Raw genomic sequence first — 20435 nt, 5'->3', positions numbered from 1 at the left:
CTCCTGAGTATGGGTGCTCATGTGAAGCCAGGGCTGAGATCAGCCACAGAAGCGGAGGCAACTTCTCTAGAAGATATCATGCTTCTTCCTCCAAGGTTGCAACAAGTGCGATCACAGCGTCTCTTCTTCTTCTAGCTCTTCGATTGTTCACTAAGCCCCGTACGAGACAATAGACAGCTACCACTATTTGTGAGACCTAGAGGAAAAAGCCCAGTAGGAAACAATTAAATGGACCTCAGCCAGATCCAGTAACAAAACCATGTATTTACTATTTGTTCTTCTCTGTTACTCAGTAGAACTTTTAAAGTTTTCTCAAAGAAGAAAAACAATAGCTTGCTTGTTCCAAAATGTGGTTTAAAAAAGCCGTGGTAGACATTTCCGTGGTTCTTGCTCAAAGTCTGTCTTGTTCGTTTGTTTGTCACAAGCGCTGGGACACTATTATGGATACAACTTCTGGAGCTGCATGGCTTGCTGCAATGTTAAGCCTGTCCGTGACATGGATTTACCTTCCAGCTACAGATAACATTTGTCTTTTTAGACAGCTGGTTCATCCCATGTATTCTATTCGGTGTTTGCACCACACTCCAGTCCAGACCTAACAATCCACACTGAGAACAGAGTGGCACTTCTGATTTTGAGTTTTCCTTCCTATATTCTCCTATGGGGCCCGTTCTGTCTGTACACACTTGACAGATATTTTGCATTGACAGAAGGTACAGCAGTAGTCTGAGCTTGGCAGCGCCCCCCCTCATTAGCATCCAGCAAAGCATACATGGTCTGTGACACTGAGAGATGTCCATGTAGCCTACCTTGTCCTGTCAAACAGAGAGAAATTTCAGTGGCAGCTGCCAGATATGGTTTCCATTGCCGACTTCATTCTGCTGCAAATCTGACCAAGTATCCACAATGAAAGGGCTTGGAATAAGCATGCCCTACATTGCAAGGGCTGTCAAACAGCCACTGAACTCCTTCAAGAGTAGAAGAAAGATCTTGTGGTTAAAGCAGTAGACTGGGATTCAGGAGAGCTGGATAAATCACTTAGACTCTCTGTGCCCCAGTTCCACATCTGTAAAACAGAGACAATAATATTCCCCTCCCTGGCACGCTGGTGAAGTGCTCAGGTACGAGGTGAAATGCACCGTGGAGGAAGTCTAAATTAAAAAATGCAGTTTGGTGTGTGCTGTAGGCCACAATTCCTATTTTCCCTTTTGTGGAATGGATCAGTAGTATTGTGACGTGCTTGGTGATCTGACCAAAAATGGCCTGCCCATCCAATGATTCACACACATTTCCTTCGTGCCACAATCTCCACCTGCACCAAGCTTCTGAACACAGGTTCTATGGGTGAAATCCTGACCCCACTGAAGTCAGTGGCAAAAGTCCCATTAACCTCAATGAGACCAGGATTTCACCCCATGATTCCATTACTTCTTTGAAGGAGAGTAGCCACACAGTTACTGTAAATACATCTGAGAACATCTAGGTGTGGGTATTACAGTGTCCAATACAAGTAATGTGAAATCCTCTCATGTTAGTTCATGGTTTTCCAATTCATTCAGTATCTGCTACTGTCTCTCTTTAACATCACCATTTTCTGTTGCTCTGCATAACATTCCCATTGCTAATAGTGCTAAGGCAGCTACCAATTGCAATAGGAGCATAAATTTAGAGAATTCATGGAGTACTTCCTAACACAGTGGTTCTCAGAGGTCTTCCCGGGGTACACCAACTCATCTAGATATTTCCCTAGTTTTACAACAGGCTACATAAAAAGCACTAGTGAAGTCAGTACAAACTAAAATTTCCTACAGACAATGACTGATTTATACTGCTCTATATACTATACACTGAAATGTAAGTACAATATTTATATTCTAATAGATTTATTTTATAATTATATGGTAAAAATGAGAACATATGCAATTTTTCAGCAATAGTGTACTCTGATATTTTTGTATTTTTTATGTCTGATTTTATAAGCAAGTAGTTTTTAAGTGATGTGAAACTTGGGGGTACACAAGACAAATCTGACTCCTGAAAGGGTACCGCAGTCTGGAAAGGCTGAGAGCCACTGTCCTAACATGATACGGCAGTAATGAAGGGAGTACTAAAGATAAAGATGTGACTAAGACTGCATGAAACGGGGAACTCTGAATACTATTCTTCAGTTTTCCCAAACTTATTGTGACTCAAAGTTCTGGATATTGATCCGAACACAAAGTCCAAAGCTTTTTAATGTTCACCAGTCAGTAGTTCTTACCCAGCTGAATGCAGTCCCTTATATTTAAAAGGGCAATGAACAATCATCAGAAATAGACATCAGATAGTAACCAATGTCACAACTAAATGTCATTGCTTTGGAGGTCTGGTCAAGTGAAGGGGTACTGGTGTGGAAGAGCTGATGTTGGCTGGTGACATGGTTTGGCTTTGTACCTGCCTCTTTTATAATTCTAAGAGGGAAAGATGCAGAAATGCAGCTTTACACAGGAAATACTGTACCTTTAAAATACCATTAGCCTAATAGTGCCTTGCTGTCTTGTTGCAATCTGCCAAGTTTAAAAGCACGCAAAATCAGAAATCTGGATGGCTTTTTTTTTTAAAAAAAGTAGCTCCTGAAGGCCCTAGGAAGGCTATGTTTTCTTGGCTCCTGTGCCCTATACATCCTGCTGTGTGTTGCACTTGGCATTTACTGTTTAAAGTTTCTACAGAGGATATGTTTGGTGTGAGCTCTCTGTTTCTCACAACTCGACCTGCAGCACATACCATCCATTACCACAGATGTTTTTTTAGTCTAAGAAAGTTCTGGACAGCTCTTACCTCAGGCTCAGGGTGCTGTGGCTGTCCAGGGATTGCCTTGAGAGACTTCCAGCCACACTGGGAACTGAAGGTGATGACCAGCCCACTGAAGACCCCATCCAGGATTTGATGCTTTCTTCTGGCTCCAGACTTAGAGTGGAGCCTAAGCTAGACTGATTGTCCCTGTAAGCAGAACACACCACCATTTTACTTTGTATTCACTCTGGCATGCCCTCGTTCCCCAAAGACAGCAAAGAAATCTGAGGTAAGCTGGCAAACGGGGTATTTGAAAATCTTATCCTGACAGGGTTATCTCACCTGTCTTCGCAGGTTCCCTTGACTTGAAAGAACCACATGGCCAGCCTCTCTCACTGTGTGGTAGAATTTGTACTCCAGACCCAGGTCAAACCAAGCCATGCACATGAAAAATGAAGCGGGGCAAAGATGACTAAAACCTAGATGGGTTCTCTTAGGGTGGTAATTTGGGGTGGCTTTTGTTTGATCTGTATTGGTCCCTTCATCCCTAATCATTTTTTTTTTTTACACCTTTAGAGGACAGAATCTGTTCTGGTCTTTCACATCGTCAGCTCAGATTGGCTCAGAGTCTGCTTGCAGTGCACATGGAACAAACTTTTCCAGGCACCCTGATTTTCACGCAAGTGCCCCTTCAGCTGGCTGTTTCTCCGTATGCTGGGGAAATGCTCTGTACCCTGGATTGGTGGTGTGCAAACACAATCCCCATCTGATTCACTGGATCTTCAGCTCTGGGATGGTGGCTTTCATCGTAAAACACATTTGAACCAGTCCTCCAGGTCTGTATCAGAGGTGGGCACAAACCTTCCAAAAGGGTTTCACACTATGTTAGGGGTTTGTGTTCATTTATGATTAGTGTCCACTCCTGATATGGTGATAGGTTGATTCCCTTTAAGAGATTCACTTCCTTTAAAAGTACAAGCCAGTTTAATATTCTCACATCAGACCCGGCAAAGAAAAAAAAATTGAGACCATCTAACTTGAATTAACAGGCAGAATATCTAGGGAAAATGTGGAAGATCAATGTAGCTGCAGCGTATGTAAAGGCAATACATCTGAAATTCCATCTGATACTAATCAAAGCACATCTAATGGGAACATGGTCACATTTTCACCAGGTATTGACATCTCCTTGGCAAACGAGATTTTGACAACTATGAGTCAATATCACAAAAAAGGTGAAAAGCTTTAACCAGCCAGCAAATCTTAGGGTTCACTTACATATCTATTCTTAAACAGGCAGATTCCAGGGCTGTCTGGACACTGTAATGAAGGAAGAAAAGATCATTACACTTGGCGATGGATTGTGCTGTCTTTACTAAACCACAGTGGAAGTCAGAGGATCAGCTTCTGTTTGAGGAGATCAAAAACATTTCAGATTCATTGTAACACAACTTTCTCCTCCAGCTGTCATTACAAGGAGGAGCAGAGCTACCAGGGCGTTTTTCTTTCTGTCCAAAATATGTCCTAAAAATCAGACACACCAGAGAAGAAAGGTACATGGGTATGCGTGCATGCACACTCGTGTGCACGCGCACACACACACACCACCATTGTGCACACTGGGGGGTGGTATATTGGTAGAGTGATGTATGCCAGTCCAGAGCCCACTGATGGTAATGCAAGTTGTGCCAGCTGGATGGCTAACTATCCTGTAACATGCTCAAACACATAGCCCAGATCTGTAGGCTGACTACAGGGACTGATGTGACAAGCACATGGTATGCCTGCTGTGAGCCACAATGCTATTTGCAGTTCTTCTGCATCAGAACATATGGGTTTTCCTAGGATTTACTTAATGCAATATGTTTGTGGCTTGATGCTGTTTCTCACGCCTCTGTGCATCAGAATTAACTCCACTGAAGTCAGAGGTGACACACATCATCAGGCATTGATCAGTTGTAAATCTGAGCCCCCTGGAATGCATCATAAGCCTTTTGTTATAGATCCAGAAGGACTGAATTTACTAATTCAACTTAGTAACAGGTTGGGCTTGTTTTTAGGACCCACTGGTTAGAAGTTAAAGACTGCAGGGAAATGAGAAAATCTGAAGCCATGGATGTAGAGGAGGGGTAAATAACTGTAAAAAGGCAGAACACCATTTTCCTCAGCACAGCAGCGTGGAGAGTTCCTACTGAGAAGTACTTCTCATCTCGAAGTAAAGCATGAATTGTATCTGAAATCAGTTTTGATTAGAAAGAGCATTTCTGAGCTCTTGGGTTTCACCCTGTTTTACCCCATTTAATAACTGGGGAAAGAACTGCATCTTTTCAAAGAATGGTGTCAAAATATATGTATATATACACACATGCCCCATTCTTTTAAAATATATAATATTTACATAATATTGAATAAGTATATCTTTTCAAAGAATGGAGTGTGTGCGTGTGTGTATATATAACCCCTCTCTCTCTTTGTCATAATGCCCTCTTAGCAATGAGGGAAAGGAGGGAACAACAGTCATCAGAATGAAGCAAGTCCAGAAACGGGGAATGGCAATTGAATGGAAATTTTTTCTTGTCAAAATTTTTCAACCAGCTCTACTGCAAAAACGGATTCTCTCTCCCCATCCAACCTCGATTTTGAAGGCAAGTAAACGTGACAGGGCTGTCTGGTTTTTTAAATCAATAACTTCAATTTATTGAGCATCTAGTTGTCAGAAGTCTGATAATTAGATGATCTGTGGAAACATCCTTCTCTCACATTAGCAGCTATGGCTGGTGTAGCCCAGTGCGTTCCCCTTTAAGACTGAGGCTTTCCAGGAGAATTCCTCTTACAAAGAGAGAGCAGCCCTGTATTCACTGCAAGGAGAGCCAGGAGGAGACAAAGCAGATTTATTTTCAGGAAGACCATCCTATTAGATCTGCTGCTGCAGGAGCAATGGCCTTGTCTGGAGGCTGTCTGGGAAAGAGACACGCCGAAGCAGTCAAAGAGACTAAAAAGCAGTTAGAAAGACAGATGGCAATGGATTGATTTACCATTAAAGAACAAATATTTAAGAGTTGTCTGAAGATGAGTAACAGAAGGGAGGTTTCAGACTAACATTTCAGATATTTGACTGTATCTGTGAAAACTATGGGGAAAAGAATGACTTTAGCTGAGTAAGAACAGGTCTCTCAAAAACAGATCTGGGAAGAGTAGTTAGACAATTAGCACTGGAGAGACAGCAGGGCATCATGGGTTTTGGGGGAAATTCCCCTGATTTGGAGATTATTCGGTCACTTGTTTTGTTGAGCACAAAATTTACTGCTGGAATTATTTTGCCTTGTAATTTTAATTTTAATTAATTTGTAAGAGAATTATATTTTTAAATTTATCTGATGACAGCCTTTTTAAAGGCTCATTGTCAAGGGTTTTAGGTGGTAAATTTGACTTGCACTGGACTCATTTTGCCCAACAGTCTGAAAGCACAAGGTCACAAGCACTTCTCTGCAGGAAGGAAATGTGAAATGTGTTGGAGAATAAAGATTTCAATTCCAACTGGCAATTCTGAGCCTCCTGCTGGGAACATGCGTTTTTCTGAAAAGTGAGATCATTTTGTGACACTGGCACTAAAACGATTATCCCACCCGAGACTGGAAATGCTTTTCCCAGTGGCTTTAATATCTGATTAACAAACAGGAGGAAAACTTTAAAAATTAAGCACATAATGATAAAAATATCAGTGTTGAATAGTTAAAACTAAGTTTAACCCCCTTCAATCCTGGCCTAAATCCACTTCAGCTGTGACACAGTAAAAGGAAGTTATCCACTAACTCGACCAGCTCTTTTGGAAAAGGCTGAAAGACAGAGGCAAAATTAGGGCCTGGTTTTCCCATTACCCTGCACCTTGTGTAGCCAATTCCACTTGTGTTAAAACACTGCCCTGCTGCATTGGGAGCATTCAACCCCTATTTTGCACTGATTCAAATGACTGCACAAGGTGAAGAGCCATGAGCCACAGAGCAGCAGGCCCTCATGTTCTGAAAAAACACAACTCACAGCTATATTTATGACACCAAACACAAGGGATTAGAATCCCCTCCCTGAGGGGAACCATGCATCTGGTGAAAAACTGAACAGGGATTTTTGGAACCCAAAGTCTTTTTTCATTGATAAACGGTCTCTTTTTTTTTTAACGGAAAATTTTGCATAATAGGTGGCACTCACAAACTATGCTAAGTGGGATGATTTACATGAGCGTAGAAAATGGACCAATGATTTTTGTGATTAGACTATTTCCGTCACAATTAGAGACATCAGGCCCAGTGGTCGCTAGTGTATCTGCACCAGCTGTAGAATGCTTCCCCCAGGAATGAACCTGGCCTTCTTTGTTTTGTCTTGTTTCTTTGGTTTTAGTCTAGATACCTTTCTGTATCACTTTCATCACTGGATTGCACCTCTTCAAGGGCGACCTGCAGATCCGCAATGCGTCTGATCGAGGTTTCCAGGTCAGCTTGCAAGGTCTGCCTCACTGCAGACAGCTCATCCACCTGCTTCTCCTAGGAAAAACATACGTTAAGATTAGGTTTTGTTCAGGAAAGTTGCAGACATTCAGCCATGGACCTAAATGTCTGAGATGGGTAACAAACCATTCACTTAACTGATGTATTTTCTTATAGAATGTATTTGTTATTATTCCAGTAGCACCTAGAGGTGCCAACCAAGATAATGGCCCCATTGTGCTAAGTCAGGTGCAAACACATGATAAGAGGCCGTCACCGCTTCAAAGAGCTTACCATCTGAATGGACAAGATAAACCAGACAAAGGGTGGAAGAAAGGAAGCACGAGTATCTGATGTGCAGATGGGAAACTGAGGCACAGGGAGGTGAAGTGACTTCCCCAAGGTCACTCAGGAAGTCGGTAGAAGACCTGGGGACTGTACCCAGATCTGCCGAGTCTAATGATTTTAACCATTAGTCTATCTCCTCTTTCCTTCAAGAGCAGCGGTGTTATGGCAGAGGTTACAGTGCACCCCAAATCCTGTAAGGAGACCCCCAAACTCCTGAACATTTCCTCTTGTTTTGAATGCTAACAGAGCTACGTCCTCTGATGGCTTTTGACTTGGGTTTTGGCCTCATGTTCTTTTCTGGTTTTGCTGAAACAGCCTTTAGAACTGCATTAACTGACCATATTTCTATCCCCCAAAATAAAATTAAACAAATGCAGGATTCTCTCTACCTCCTGGGTGCAGCTGGCAGTTGTACCTGCGCTCTCTTTATGGCGGTGTTACACTGGTCTGGCCAGAGGGTAGAGTCCATGATCTAGGATGCCTTTCCCACCTTTTCAGTCTTTGACTCATTGGATTTGGTTCCACCACAACTCTCTTAACGCTCAGGTTTTAAGATTCAGTTAAATTGTGCTTTATCCAGGCGAGATGTGAGGAAGGAAGCAGCTCATTCATAAGACTAATCTGGGAACAGACCTGCTGAGAGTGCAGGAGCCAAAGGGACATTTTTTGTGTATTTCTGGGTTGCTTATCCACTTACATAACATGGTACAAACTGCTTAAAGATGAAGCTCTTTTCCGAAACATTGCCAGCTTATAAAAAAATCAGGAGTTCAATTTAAACCACGGGTTGGAAAAGTGTCGCAATCCTGGGTTCTATTGTTCACCGTCAACATCAGCAACAAGCCGCAGCTGAGATTTTCCCATCATAATTGCAATAATGGCCACCTGAGCTGGCGCTCATCACATGGGGAATTTCACTCTTTAACCACTCACAGTCTTAACTTTGCAGTTTTAATTTGCTTTTGAGTCTTTTCAGATCACAGCTGGAAAGGCATTCTTCAGCCCGCTTTCCTAAACCATCACATGACAGAGACAGAGCGCGCAAGCTGCAAATTTAACTTGATGGAAGGTGCCAGCTGTAAAATTGCCGTCTTTGTGGTGACAAGGTGAGAGATGATTTGTAGTGCAGGCAGCGACAGGCCTCAGTGCAGGAGCCAGCCGCCTGTCAGAGTAAATAATGAAAGCCTTGGTATCACAGGGTGAGCAGCCCCAAGGGGAATAGCATTTCAGTTCATAAAACATGCAAAGAAATGTCTGAGTTTGGACTGCACACAATCATAGTTGCTTTTGGGAATGCTCCGATACTTGTAGGGACTTTAACGCCACCCAGATCTTTTTCAAATCTAGTATTTCCAGGCCTTTTATTCCCCATCTATTAGGGGGGAAATGTAAGTGGATGTCTGACTGGTTCCCTTCAGGGAACTCCCCAGCCTAGGAGTTAGAGTGGGAAAGGACATAGCAGGTCATTTTGTTCATCCTCGTGCCGATGCAGGTCAGCGGGGTATGGAAAGGGCTCCGGGACATGGCTTTCTGCTCCCGTCCTGTGGTGTTGTAGGCCACACAGTAGCAGACACTACACAACTGAGGTGGGAGATGCAGCCAAATGAAAAAGGCTGGGAAGACAGGCAGTGAAGTGTTAAATCACACGGGGAGAAAACGCAGAGCTTTCGCGACCACGTCTGTAATCAGCTATTTGTAAATATAAAACCAGCAGTAAAACAACCTATTGATAAAAAAGCAAACCCGCAGATATCCCGATAACAGCCCTAATTAAAATAATTCCTCAGCTCCGGGAAGATGCGACTCGATTACATGTAGGTCACTGGCTGCGTTCTGGTTTTGCTGTATTCTATTATTTTCATGACATACCGATGGGGGACTGCGCTCCCCCCCAGCCCAGTGGGATGAAATTGCTTCTCCCTGTCTGGGAATTCAGCTGCTTTCTTACTCAAGTTGGTGAAAATGAAAGGCCCCGGAGTCTTCTATAGAGGTGAAATATTAAGAAATAACGTAATTTCGGCAGCTTGCATTGTGAGGACGCTCTCTCTCCTTGGGCAGCTGCCGTGTATATCAGCTTGTTTTACATTGCGTTCACATGTTCTAATGAGCGTCTATAAAATGTGAAGGCTGCAATTTTCAGTGCCGCTTCTCAGGGATCTGGCCCCCCGTTCCCATTAAAAGAAATGCTAGTGAGGCACGCAGAAAGGAAGTGAGACCATTGAGTGAAATTCATCCATATACCAAGGCCAGCACAAGGCGACTGCATAAGTCCCACTCAGAGCTGTAGAGGTCGACTGAACCTTGGGTCAGCCTGGGAGGGGGCAGTTCCTTGCAGAAGTAGTGGGACAAAACTCACCCCAAGTCACAGTCTCCCCTGTGCTCAGCTCAGGCTCTAGGAGGGGGAAGTAAGTTTTTGTACCCTTAGAATCATAGAATCATAGAATATCAGGGGTTGGAAGGGACCCCAGAAGGTCATCTAGTCCAACCCCCTGCTCAAAGCAGGACCAAGTCCCAGTTAAATCATCCCAGCCAGGGCTTTGTCAAGCCTGACCTTAAAAACCTGTAAGGAAGGAGATTCTACCACCTCCCTAGGTAACGCATTCCAGTGTTTCACCACCCTCTTAGTGAAAAAGTTTTTCCTAATATCCAATCTAAACCTCCCCCATTGCAACTTGAGACCATTACTCCTCGTTCTGTCATCTGCTACCATTGAGAACAGTCTAGAGCCATCCTCTTTGGAACCCCCTTTCAGGTAGTTGAAAGCAGCTATCAAATCCCCCCTCGTTCTTCTCTTCTGTAGACTAAACAATCCCAGCTCCCTCAGCCTCTCCTCATAAGTCATGTGCTCTAGACCCCTAATCATTTTTGTTGCCCTTCGCTGGACTCTTTCCAATTTATCCACATCCTTCTTGTAGTGTGGGGCCCAAAACTGGACACAGTACTCCAGATGAGGCCTCACCAGTGTCGAATAGAGGGGAACGATCACGTCCCTCGATCTGCTCGCTATGCCCCTACTTATACATCCCAAAATGCCATTGGCCTTCTTGGCAACAAGGGCACACTGCTGACTCATATCCAGCTTCTCGTCTACTGTCACCCCTAGGTCCTTTTCCGCAGAACTGCTGCCTAGCCATTCGGTCCCTAGTCTGTAGCGGTGCATTGGATTCTTCCATCCTAAGTGCAGGACCCTGCACTTATCCTTATTGAACCTCATCAGATTTCTTTTGGCCCAATCCTCCAATTTGTCTAGGTCCTTCTGTATCCTATCCCTCCCCTCCAGCGTATCTACCACTCCTCCCAGTTTAGTATCATCCGCAAATTTGCTGAGAGAGCAATCCACACCATCCTCCAGATCATTTATGAAGATATTGAACAAAACCGGCCCCAGGACCGACCCCATGGGGCACTCCACTTGACACCGCCTGCCAACTAGACATGGAGCCATTGATCACTACCCGTTGAGCCCGACAATCTAGCCAGCTTTCTACCCACCTTATAGTGCATTCATCCAGCCCATACTTCCTTAACTTGCTGACAAGAATGCTGTGGGAGACCGTGTCAAAAGCTTTGCTAAAGTCGAGAAACAATACATCCACTGCTTTCCCTTCATCCACAGAACCAGTAATCTCATCATAAAAGGCGATTAGATTAGTCAGGCATGACCTTCCCTTGGTGAATCCATGCTGACTGTTCCTGATCACTTTCCTCTCCTCTAAGTGCTTCAGGATTGATTCTTTGAGGACCTGCTCCATGATTTTTCCAGGGACTGAGGTGAGGCTGACTGGCCTGTAGTTCCCAGGATCCTCCTTCTTCCCTTTTTTAAACTCCTTTTTGGAGTACTGCTTACCTCTCTCCTTGCAGCTGGTTGGCTCTGCTGGTTGGCAGACAGGAGGGAAGACCCATGGCTCTACCCGTCTCCCACCCCATTACTGAGCTGCATACAAAGTCGATCGGTTCTATGCCCCCTTGGGTCCCCTGCAAGGTTGTGTAGGACCAGGACACAATCTTGCCTGGTGGGTAAGGTAGAACTTAAGTGGTGCCTAGGTCTTGCGCTGGCTCTCTACGTGGGGCTGAAATTGGTCCTTCCTCTGACATCTTAGGCCTGCACGTTCAAATGGTTCCATTGCAGGGCTGGAGAGCTGGTTTCTAAAGGACTCTGGGCCTCATCCTACAAGGTGCTGAATGAACTCCACTCCCAGAGACTTCAGTGGAAGGGGAGGATTCAGCACCTTGCCAGACTTTGCTCTGGGGGTGATTTTAGGAAGGTCACTTTTACTGTTGGGGAAACCCAGAGAGGCCAATGCAATTCACCTTCCAAGCAGGTGCTGTGCGAGGAGGAATTCATGTTAGTAAAGAGCTCTGAGAGCCAGTGGCCGAAGGCACCAGAGACGTGCAAAGTTACCAATCATTTTGTGGGGAGTGGGGGTTAACATTGGATGGTATTGAGCAGGTGACTTAATACATTATACTGCCACCGTGCTAATGCTATCGATGAGCTTGGGATTCTATTCGCAGCTTCTGGCCAGAGTGGTTATTTAATGGTAGGCTGGAAAACAGAGATTTCTAATGAATGCTGGCAGCAGGGCTTAACAATACCGTTGTCCCTAAAACAGATGGGTTAACAGTCAAGAGCTGTCAAGTTATTGTTATTATTAGAGGCACTGGAACTCTTCCAATACTGCGAAAAAATTTCATGCAAATTTGTGTTCGCTCTTCATTAACCTTCAAGTAATTCACTTGTGCAAATCCACGTGAAAAGTGAATTTTAAGTCTGAATGCTCCACCTTTCACTGAAAGTTAACTCTGAATTTTACATTCACTTACAGAAATGTGCGGTGGGAACAGAACAATACTACATGATTTATGGAACCTGTCACTCAGCATGAATTGAGAATATTCAGCACTTTCTGAAGAATTAACAAAGGAATTTGAGAATTTCATGACCAGTCAGTAGGCAATTTGTAAACAGAAAACAAGAAGAAATTTGTCAAGTAAACGATTGGCTCAGCTTGAACAGAACCAAATAAGCGTAAACAGAAGATCTGCTGTTTATGGATTGAGCAAAGGTCTAGGTTTGGTCTTATTTTATCCCTACTGATTCACACATCCTTACACGGGGACAGCTGAATTTGTAAATAAACCATGTAAAAGAAGACATGATGGATTGGGGAAGGTTTCAGAGATTGTAACACTCATAGCTTTCCATCCTACAAGTTAATAAGTTGTTAGTTTATCCCATGTTGTACATACATTGAGGGCCTGATCCTTCACTGAAGTCAATAGCAAATCTCCCATTACCTTCAATTGCCCAGAATCAAGACCTTTGCTTTTAGAGACAAGCTATGGTAGAAGCAGACACAGCCAAATGCTGTATACTGCACATGGTGAGTCTCTAGTGTACACTCTGCTCTCCAGCTGCACCCTTGGGAGTTCCATGCACAGAGCACGGAAGTGATCTGGATGGATAAGAGGTCTGCAGAGTGGATTTGAGAGTAGCCCTAGTTTAGCAGGTCAAAGCTCAACATTTATGGCATAATTTCTCTCTCCAGTCCACAGGAATGGAGTTAAGTACATTCTATAGGAAACAAGTTCCAGATGATTCAAGCAGGACAATCTTTCCTTAAGCCACAAATGGATGATGCTATCCTAAAACTGCTATTCATAGCATATACTGGGCTTTCCAATTAGCATATGCCTGGGATTTCAGCTACTATCAACATAATTGGTGCCTGCAACAATTGTACCTATTTTGCCCTTCTACTTAAATTCAAACATGGCATATCTGTACCACACAATTTTCTCGAGGAAAGGAATAATTATATCAACATAATTAAATTTCAAATGCAAAAATTATCTTCTTTGCATAAACTGACAATAAAGTTCCCAACATCAGAACACCATTATTCCAGGTAGCAATTAGAAAGACACCTTTGACACATCATGTTTCAAATTTGAATGTAAATGCAAGAAGCATTTTCCTTTTAATACACTAACCCCCATTAATTTTAAAATACTCATTGAGAATGGACTGTAGAGAGGTTCTGACTTTCCTATTGAGAAGAAACACAAAGAAACTTAGAAACATGTTTGTTGAGAAATGCAGCGAGCACCCACTTATATTGTTCTGACAAATCCTTCATGGTCATGAAACAAAGGAAGAAAGATCCAAGGAGATGAGCAGCAGCAGCCAGGAGGAGCTCACAGCCAGCCGACTAGGAAATCCTCAGACCCTTCTGGCAGGGAGAGGAGATAGCTTAGGACCTTCTGTGCCAGCAGGGTGATCCTCCTGGGGCCAGATCTGCTGGCCCCAAAGCTGGATCTCACCAGCGGAGAGATGTAAAACAGCCACACCATCCTCCTTTCTCCAGCATCATTTTGATTCTGTGTTTTGCTTGTGGCCTTTCTGCACCTCCAGACACATCTCAACATGACTCGTTCTTGTTGCATTCTTCATGGAGCAAGCGCTCTGTGGGTTAACAGCACCTATCAGCATGGCATCTAAGAGAAACGGGTGGGGAGAAAGCTGCCCCTGTAACATCTCAGTCAGAGAGGTGGGTGAGACAGAACAAATACCACCAGCAGGAGGTCAGTGTGGGACACGGAGCATTTTACTAAACAGACAACAAAGCCCAACAACAGCCCTCTCTTCTGCACAACTTGGGCAGTTATGCAGGGCACCCAGTTACTTCTGAAACACCCCATCCATGCTCTCAGCATGGCACTCAGTTTTTCCGCCGTGACCTTAACACTGCCCCCAGCAAAACATGCCGTCCCTTCCTGGTGACCTTAGCTGTACCCCAACAGTCAGGGAGCACAGCCAGCTTGGCTAGCTCGTGCGCGGGGGTGTCTCTTTCTTACGTATCTCACCATTCAAGCGTATTTAAACTGTCCTGTCAGCCCGTAAAAGCTCTGCACGCTGTGTGAGAAATCGGGTGCGAAGCCGAAAGAGAGGATGCAAGCGAGGCTGTGCAGTGTGGATAGAATTGGGGTGATGCACAATGGCTCCCAGAAGACAGGCCAAGGTCTGACTGGACATGGACGGCAGTCACTGCCTCCAGGGCTCATCGGCGAGCAGGGTAAAATGTGTGCCCTGCCATGGCCCATGTGGTACCTGTCCTAGGCATAGATCACCTCTCTGCTTCCCCAGGCTGCCAGGCCAGCTCCTTCCATCTCCAGTGAATTCACTTTAAAAATAAAGCCTGGCAGACCGAGCATCAGTCTGAAGGATGCCAGAGCCTGGCGCTGTTGTTCTACCTTTCTGGCTGGCAGCCCGAGTGTGGGCACCTCCTCCACCCATTCCTTTGGGAAATCTCATGGCAGCTGTTCTCGTCGAGCTGTCGGTTCCCTCCCTCTTACGCTCACCTGTAGCTCTTTACTCCACCCCAATACACACCCCCAGGGGTGGGCAATGTCTCTGACACTTTCTCCGGGTTTCCTGGCTGATTTCGGGCCAGGGTCTCCGACAGGAGGCTCAGTTCCATCTGCTCGCATCAGGCCCAACCGCTTCACTTCGATGCAGACATAGTCCTAGTGTGTCCTAGTGTGAGACGGCAGTGCTCCTGCAGGACGTTCCTGTAGCACAGAGGTTCTCGACCTGCGGCCCGCAGGCCGCTTGCAGCCTGATCAGCACAGAGCTGCGGCCCACGTGACATCCTCAGGGCCATACGGGTCGTATTGGTCCACAATGGTAAAGAGGTGGAGAAGCACGGCTGTAGCGCTTTCAGGTAGGAAGTGCTATTCTCGATCTGAAGAACAATTTGGCTTGAGTGTAATTCAGCACAGCACTTTACAGGGCAGAGGCCTCCCGAGCCGTGGCTGTCAGCCTTTCCGGACTACTGTACCCCTTTCAGGAGTCTGATTTGTCTTGTGTACCCCCCAAGTTTCACCTCACTTAAAAACTACTTGCTTACAAAATCAGCATAAAAATACAGAAGTGTCAGAGCACACTGCTACTGAAACATGGCTTGCTTTCTCATTTTTACCATACAGTTATAAAATAAATCGACTGGAATATAAATATTGTACTTACATTTCAGTGTATGGTCTATAGAGCAGTGTAAACCAGTCATTGTCTGTATGAAATTTTAGTTTGTACTGACTTCGCTAGGGCGTTTTATGTGGTCTGTTGTAAAACAAGGCAAATATCGAGATGAGTTGATGTACCCCCTGGCAGACCTCTGAGTACCCAGGGGTATGCGTAGCCCTGGTTGAGAAACACTTCTCCAGAGCGATGTAGGCTGGAAACTCTTATCACCTACTGTTCTGCAAGCAAGACTGATGAAGACGGATCAACCCTCTCCATTCAAAAACTCCGAGAGGCGACGCTGAGAACCCCGGGCTATTTAGAGCGCATGCGTGTTGCGCTAATCAGCCGCTCCCGCTGCCTGCATGGCCCCCAGTGGTTTGCGTTGCAATTCAGTCACCTCAAGTCACACCAAGGAGCACAGACGGAACGAATATCGCAGCTGAAAGGACCATTTGCTCTAGTGCGTATCACCACACTTATCAGACACGAGGAAATAACTCATGGGGCTCTGGGTTGGAAGGACTTGAGCTGTGGGATTGTTATGCCCATGCCCTTCTCTATCAGCGCACCATGCCTGCCAGGGGAAACGCTCTCTCCCTCTCTCTTTCCAACAAAAGCAAAGACGATCCCCTGCCACGGCAGGAAGCTGTAGATAACAGACGGTGCAGCCGCACGGAGCCCAGACACTCCTGAAACCAGCCAATGGCTAGTCACAGATCAGCCACACCCTGGCAAAGACGAACAAGGCTCTGCTGCTTGACAGTTGTTTTGTTATTAGCTTAGCTCTTTCTGCCTTTGGCTGTGTTTCCCGCTTCACAGAGGGTTAGAAGGGGAGATGGCCAATCAGCTCCTGTCTGTCCATCCTCTCATTCAGGACAGAACTGTCCCATGCAGCACCCTATCTGGTGCCAAAGGGTGACCAGTTTAGTTGGAGAGGGCCACTGGAACCTCAGGAAGCAGGCAAGGCTGCTGGGATTGCAAAGGGCGATGGATCCGGGGAGCTGGCTGAGCTAACAGGGGAAGCGGAGAGAAGGAGTTTGTTGAAGGTGTATGGAGGACAGAATTGTTGCAGTAAAGCACAGGACAGATGCTGGGTGTTCACTGACAAGGTGGCACTAGCCTGTAGTGGGTTGGTCTATAGATGACTTGAGATGCTAAAGGGATGCAGGAACCGTTCCATATTTGCAGCTTTTCTAAAAATCTGTCTCCTGTTTGTACTAATCTCATGTGTATTTACCCTCTAATTATGGAAATCACCCCGATTATTACTGTAATTCCTGCTAAAATATACTTTGTTTGATAGATATACCATCTATTTATGCAAAGTGGCCCAAATTGGATTTTCCTACCAACTACGTGGGTGGATAAATTGCCTTAATGTACAGCACTGTCAAAAAAAACCTGTACAATACTGTACAGTCAATAGTTCAAAAGCATTTATTTTAGAAAGCCGAGGTTAATATTACCCGACTTGGAATATGAATTAAAGTCTTCCAAGATAACAGGGAAGAGAATTCAGGCTGCCATTGTTATTGTATAACAAAAGCCATATGTAGCAAAAAGCTATGTGTCTCAGTGAGGAAACCTTGTCTTCAAAATCTGTATAGAAAATTTTGCAATTCATTCCAATCTGGTGGGTCTGTGACTGTAGTCACATGCTTAAAGTTCCCAGCCGTGACATTTTCCAAATAAGATTTCATATAAGACCATTTACTGCTGATCTAATTAAACATTATCAAAATTCTGGCAATATATGTCATCAGCAAAGCAAGGAACTCTGCCCTTCTAATGCAATTGTCAATGCTGCTCAGTTATGAAAATGAGCCCAATGCTTTTCCCCTGAGATCGCCCTTCGCCTCAAATACTCCTTTGAACGTCCCCTTTCATATTGTCCTTTGTGGGCACTGCGATTCCCAGACTGATCCGCCACGCATCTCCCAGTGTGGCATAGAGAAAGAGAGACGCTGTGCTGGGAAAATATTGTTTCCGCTTTGTGAATGCTCCAGAAAAAAAATAGGGACGCGAGGTTCAATGAGTGGAAGTCACGCAGCACACTCTGTTTAGCTTCACTGGAAACCCGTGAAAGCAAACCAGTGATCAACCAGCGATTTCCTTCCATTCGGCAGCAAGCAGTGACGTCACAGACAAGTGCATTGTGTACAACAGGCAGTGAGAGAATGCGAGGACAATGGGGTTTTATTATGCATGATAACATGCTTGAAACACTGTCAGTGTCAAACGCTTTCCAGGCTGGAGGTTCTTGAAGTCTTTAATTATTGATTGTGGGTCAGGTTCTGTTCTCAGTTACTCCAGTGTAAATCCAGAGCAGTAACTACATTGCCTTTACTGGTGTCATGGAGATCAGAATCTGGCGCTTTTGCTCTAGAGTTTGATAACATTATGCAGCATTACCTCCAGTGCCTAGAAGACGACATGATTTAAAGCTGTGTGATAAGCCTCTTTCCAGGCTGTGCAATTTGTTAGAACACAGCGTGCTCCTGACTTGGCCAAATGAAGGTGCTTTGTGCTTTGGGTTTCTTTTTGCAATCACGACTGAATCCAGCTAAGACAAGAGCTGAGCAGAATCTCCTCTATGTGTTGGAAATGGGAAGGCAAAGCAAGGCCAGCAGTGACCAAGGCATCTGCAAATAAAAGGGGGAGAACTGCTCATGCCCTCAGCTGCAATGGGTTGGATGACAAGAAGAGCATGATCAGAGCACAGTGAATAGTTCGCGGTGGATAATTTATACAATTTGCCACATTTAATGGTTCATGGCCTATCGACGAGCACCTGACGTTCTCAAGGTCATTTGAAATTATTTCAACAAAATCTTCTTGGGGAGTCAACTGTCTGTTGGCAGTTCGCTGCAAATGTTCCATATTTGAAATTCAAACTATGTTCAGGTTTGATTGGATACGTAGGTCACATGGTATTGTTTCTGCTCCTCCCACTGGAGGAGCATAACTTTTAGAGTCAGGTTTCTGGTGTGAATAGCAAAGACTGCAGATTCAGAATTTGCTTTCCACAGTCTCCAATATTCACTTAAACACATGTTCTCTCCAAGAACATTCCTGCCAGTGAACACAGTGGCTATGTTGACTACTATATGCTGGCTAGCATACACATATATTATCTGATAATACTACCCACAATATATATTTCCAAGCATTTAAGCATACATGCTATTAAGCATTAATATAGCAGTTATATAGCCCAGACTGGTCTGTATCTTTATTATAATCATGTTCACTTATGCTAAGTATCCCATAATACCTTGCAGTAGCTGAAGTAAGCTTTGTCTTAAGAAAGGAAAACTGTCAGTATCAGGATGCATAATTGTTTCCTCGTTACAACGGATAGGAAGTCACTCTCACAAATCTTTTTATCCTGGTACCAGCCTAGGAGCTGCCTTCACACCCCTTAGCGCCTGGAATGCTTGTACCCAGAACAAAGATAAGGCTGCACCATTACCTGCCATGCATGGGTTCAGAACAAAAGATGAATGGGCAGTACACCATGGTACTGGTAATGAACAAGGTAAAAAGCTGATTAATTGAATCTAGTTTCAGGTCACATATATAGTACCTTTTACTGGTACACAAATAGGGTATATAAAGATGGCTTTAGGGCTGTAACTTTGGGAATCACACCTTCTATGAAAGGTGAAAGCACCATCACTCCACGGTATTGCTCTTCGTAGACTGGTAGAATCTTTTTCCTGCACCATATTAATAAACCTTACTGACACTGGTTATTTGGGCTCTAGAGTATATTTCATAATGGCCCAAAGTGTGGTCAAGCAATTGACTATACAATTTATCAACAGCTGAAATAATCACAGAAAGAAAACACTACTAAGGCAAAACTCAGACAAAACACATTCCTTTAAAAACATGAACAAATATTTAGGTTTTTTGCAGTATTTGCACAGCTCTAACAAATATAACAAATGGACAGCAACAAGGTGTTTAAAAATTATTGGGGAGAAATGGTTTAGAAACATACAAATTCCATAAAAGGAAGCCTGTCACTCCTGGGCTGGGTACACCAGATGAATGTTTATAACTCTGACATGCCCACTGCTCAAATGCTCCCTCAAAGCTCTCTGCTCTGCAGTGGGCTGGGAGAACACCAGCCAAAGGGCCCACTCCGTACCTAAAACCAAAGTTTGGACTGGACTGTCCAATGCTAAAGGTCACTTGCAGATGAAACCATAAATAGGGAATGACAGAATCCTGCTGAGCCTGCAAATGGAGTTGCTTGGATCTGTCAAGGCATCAGGAAACTAATAAGACATTTATTTACTGACACCTGATGGCAGTTTTGACAGACATGCAGGAGAAAATCCAAATCACAAGCCTATTCTGCATTTCCTTTGCTTGTGTTGGACTGAGTTACACCCATTCACTGTGGTCGTCAAGACCTGGATGCGAGATAGCATCCTCTTGGCACAGAGAGCCCCCCTTGGAAGTCTGTTTCTCAGTGGGAGTGGGAGGGCCGGGCCAACAATCCTGTCAAGCTCAAGCCTCGCGTAGAGTTGTTGCTAGACAGCGAGATGTTTTTTCTGTGGTGAGAACCACCCGTGGTGTTGGGTCATGTTTAGATTTGAGCCACGCTGAGGCCTGACTGTGGCTCGACCTGCCAGACCCCAGATACAGGTATGTTTGTAGCAGGAGGACAGATCCTCCCCCTCTGCCTCTGTGGAAAGAAGAGATGAAAATCGGATGGATCCAGGCAGAGACCGGGTGGAAGGGCTGGGAAACCACCTGGGCCTGGGGAAGCCGTGGTAGGAGTTGGGGCCAGAGAG

The 20435-nt window shown here is 44.6% G+C and overlaps 1 protein-coding gene across 1 annotated transcript in view; it reads right to left on the bottom strand.

Annotated features, from left to right (window-relative positions):
• Positions 1 to 20435, bottom strand: part of MYO18B (myosin XVIIIB) — a 197441-nt gene that overhangs the window by 26733 nt on the left and 150273 nt on the right. The window contains exons 39-41 of the mRNA XM_037878962.1: positions 7177 to 7310; positions 4051 to 4092; positions 2818 to 2979 (exon numbers count right to left, since the gene is read on the bottom strand). Of these exons, the coding sequence (XP_037734890.1) occupies positions 2818 to 2979; positions 4051 to 4092; positions 7177 to 7310 (338 nt within the window). The remainder of the gene's footprint in view (positions 1 to 2817; positions 2980 to 4050; positions 4093 to 7176; positions 7311 to 20435) is intronic.

This window comes from Chelonia mydas, chromosome 15 (assembly GCF_015237465.2).
Source record: "Chelonia mydas isolate rCheMyd1 chromosome 15, rCheMyd1.pri.v2, whole genome shotgun sequence".
Classification (NCBI taxonomy): Eukaryota; Metazoa; Chordata; order Testudines; family Cheloniidae; genus Chelonia; species Chelonia mydas.
The sequence above is the reverse complement of the archived record's forward strand: the minus strand, read 5'-3'. Positions and strand labels throughout refer to the sequence as shown.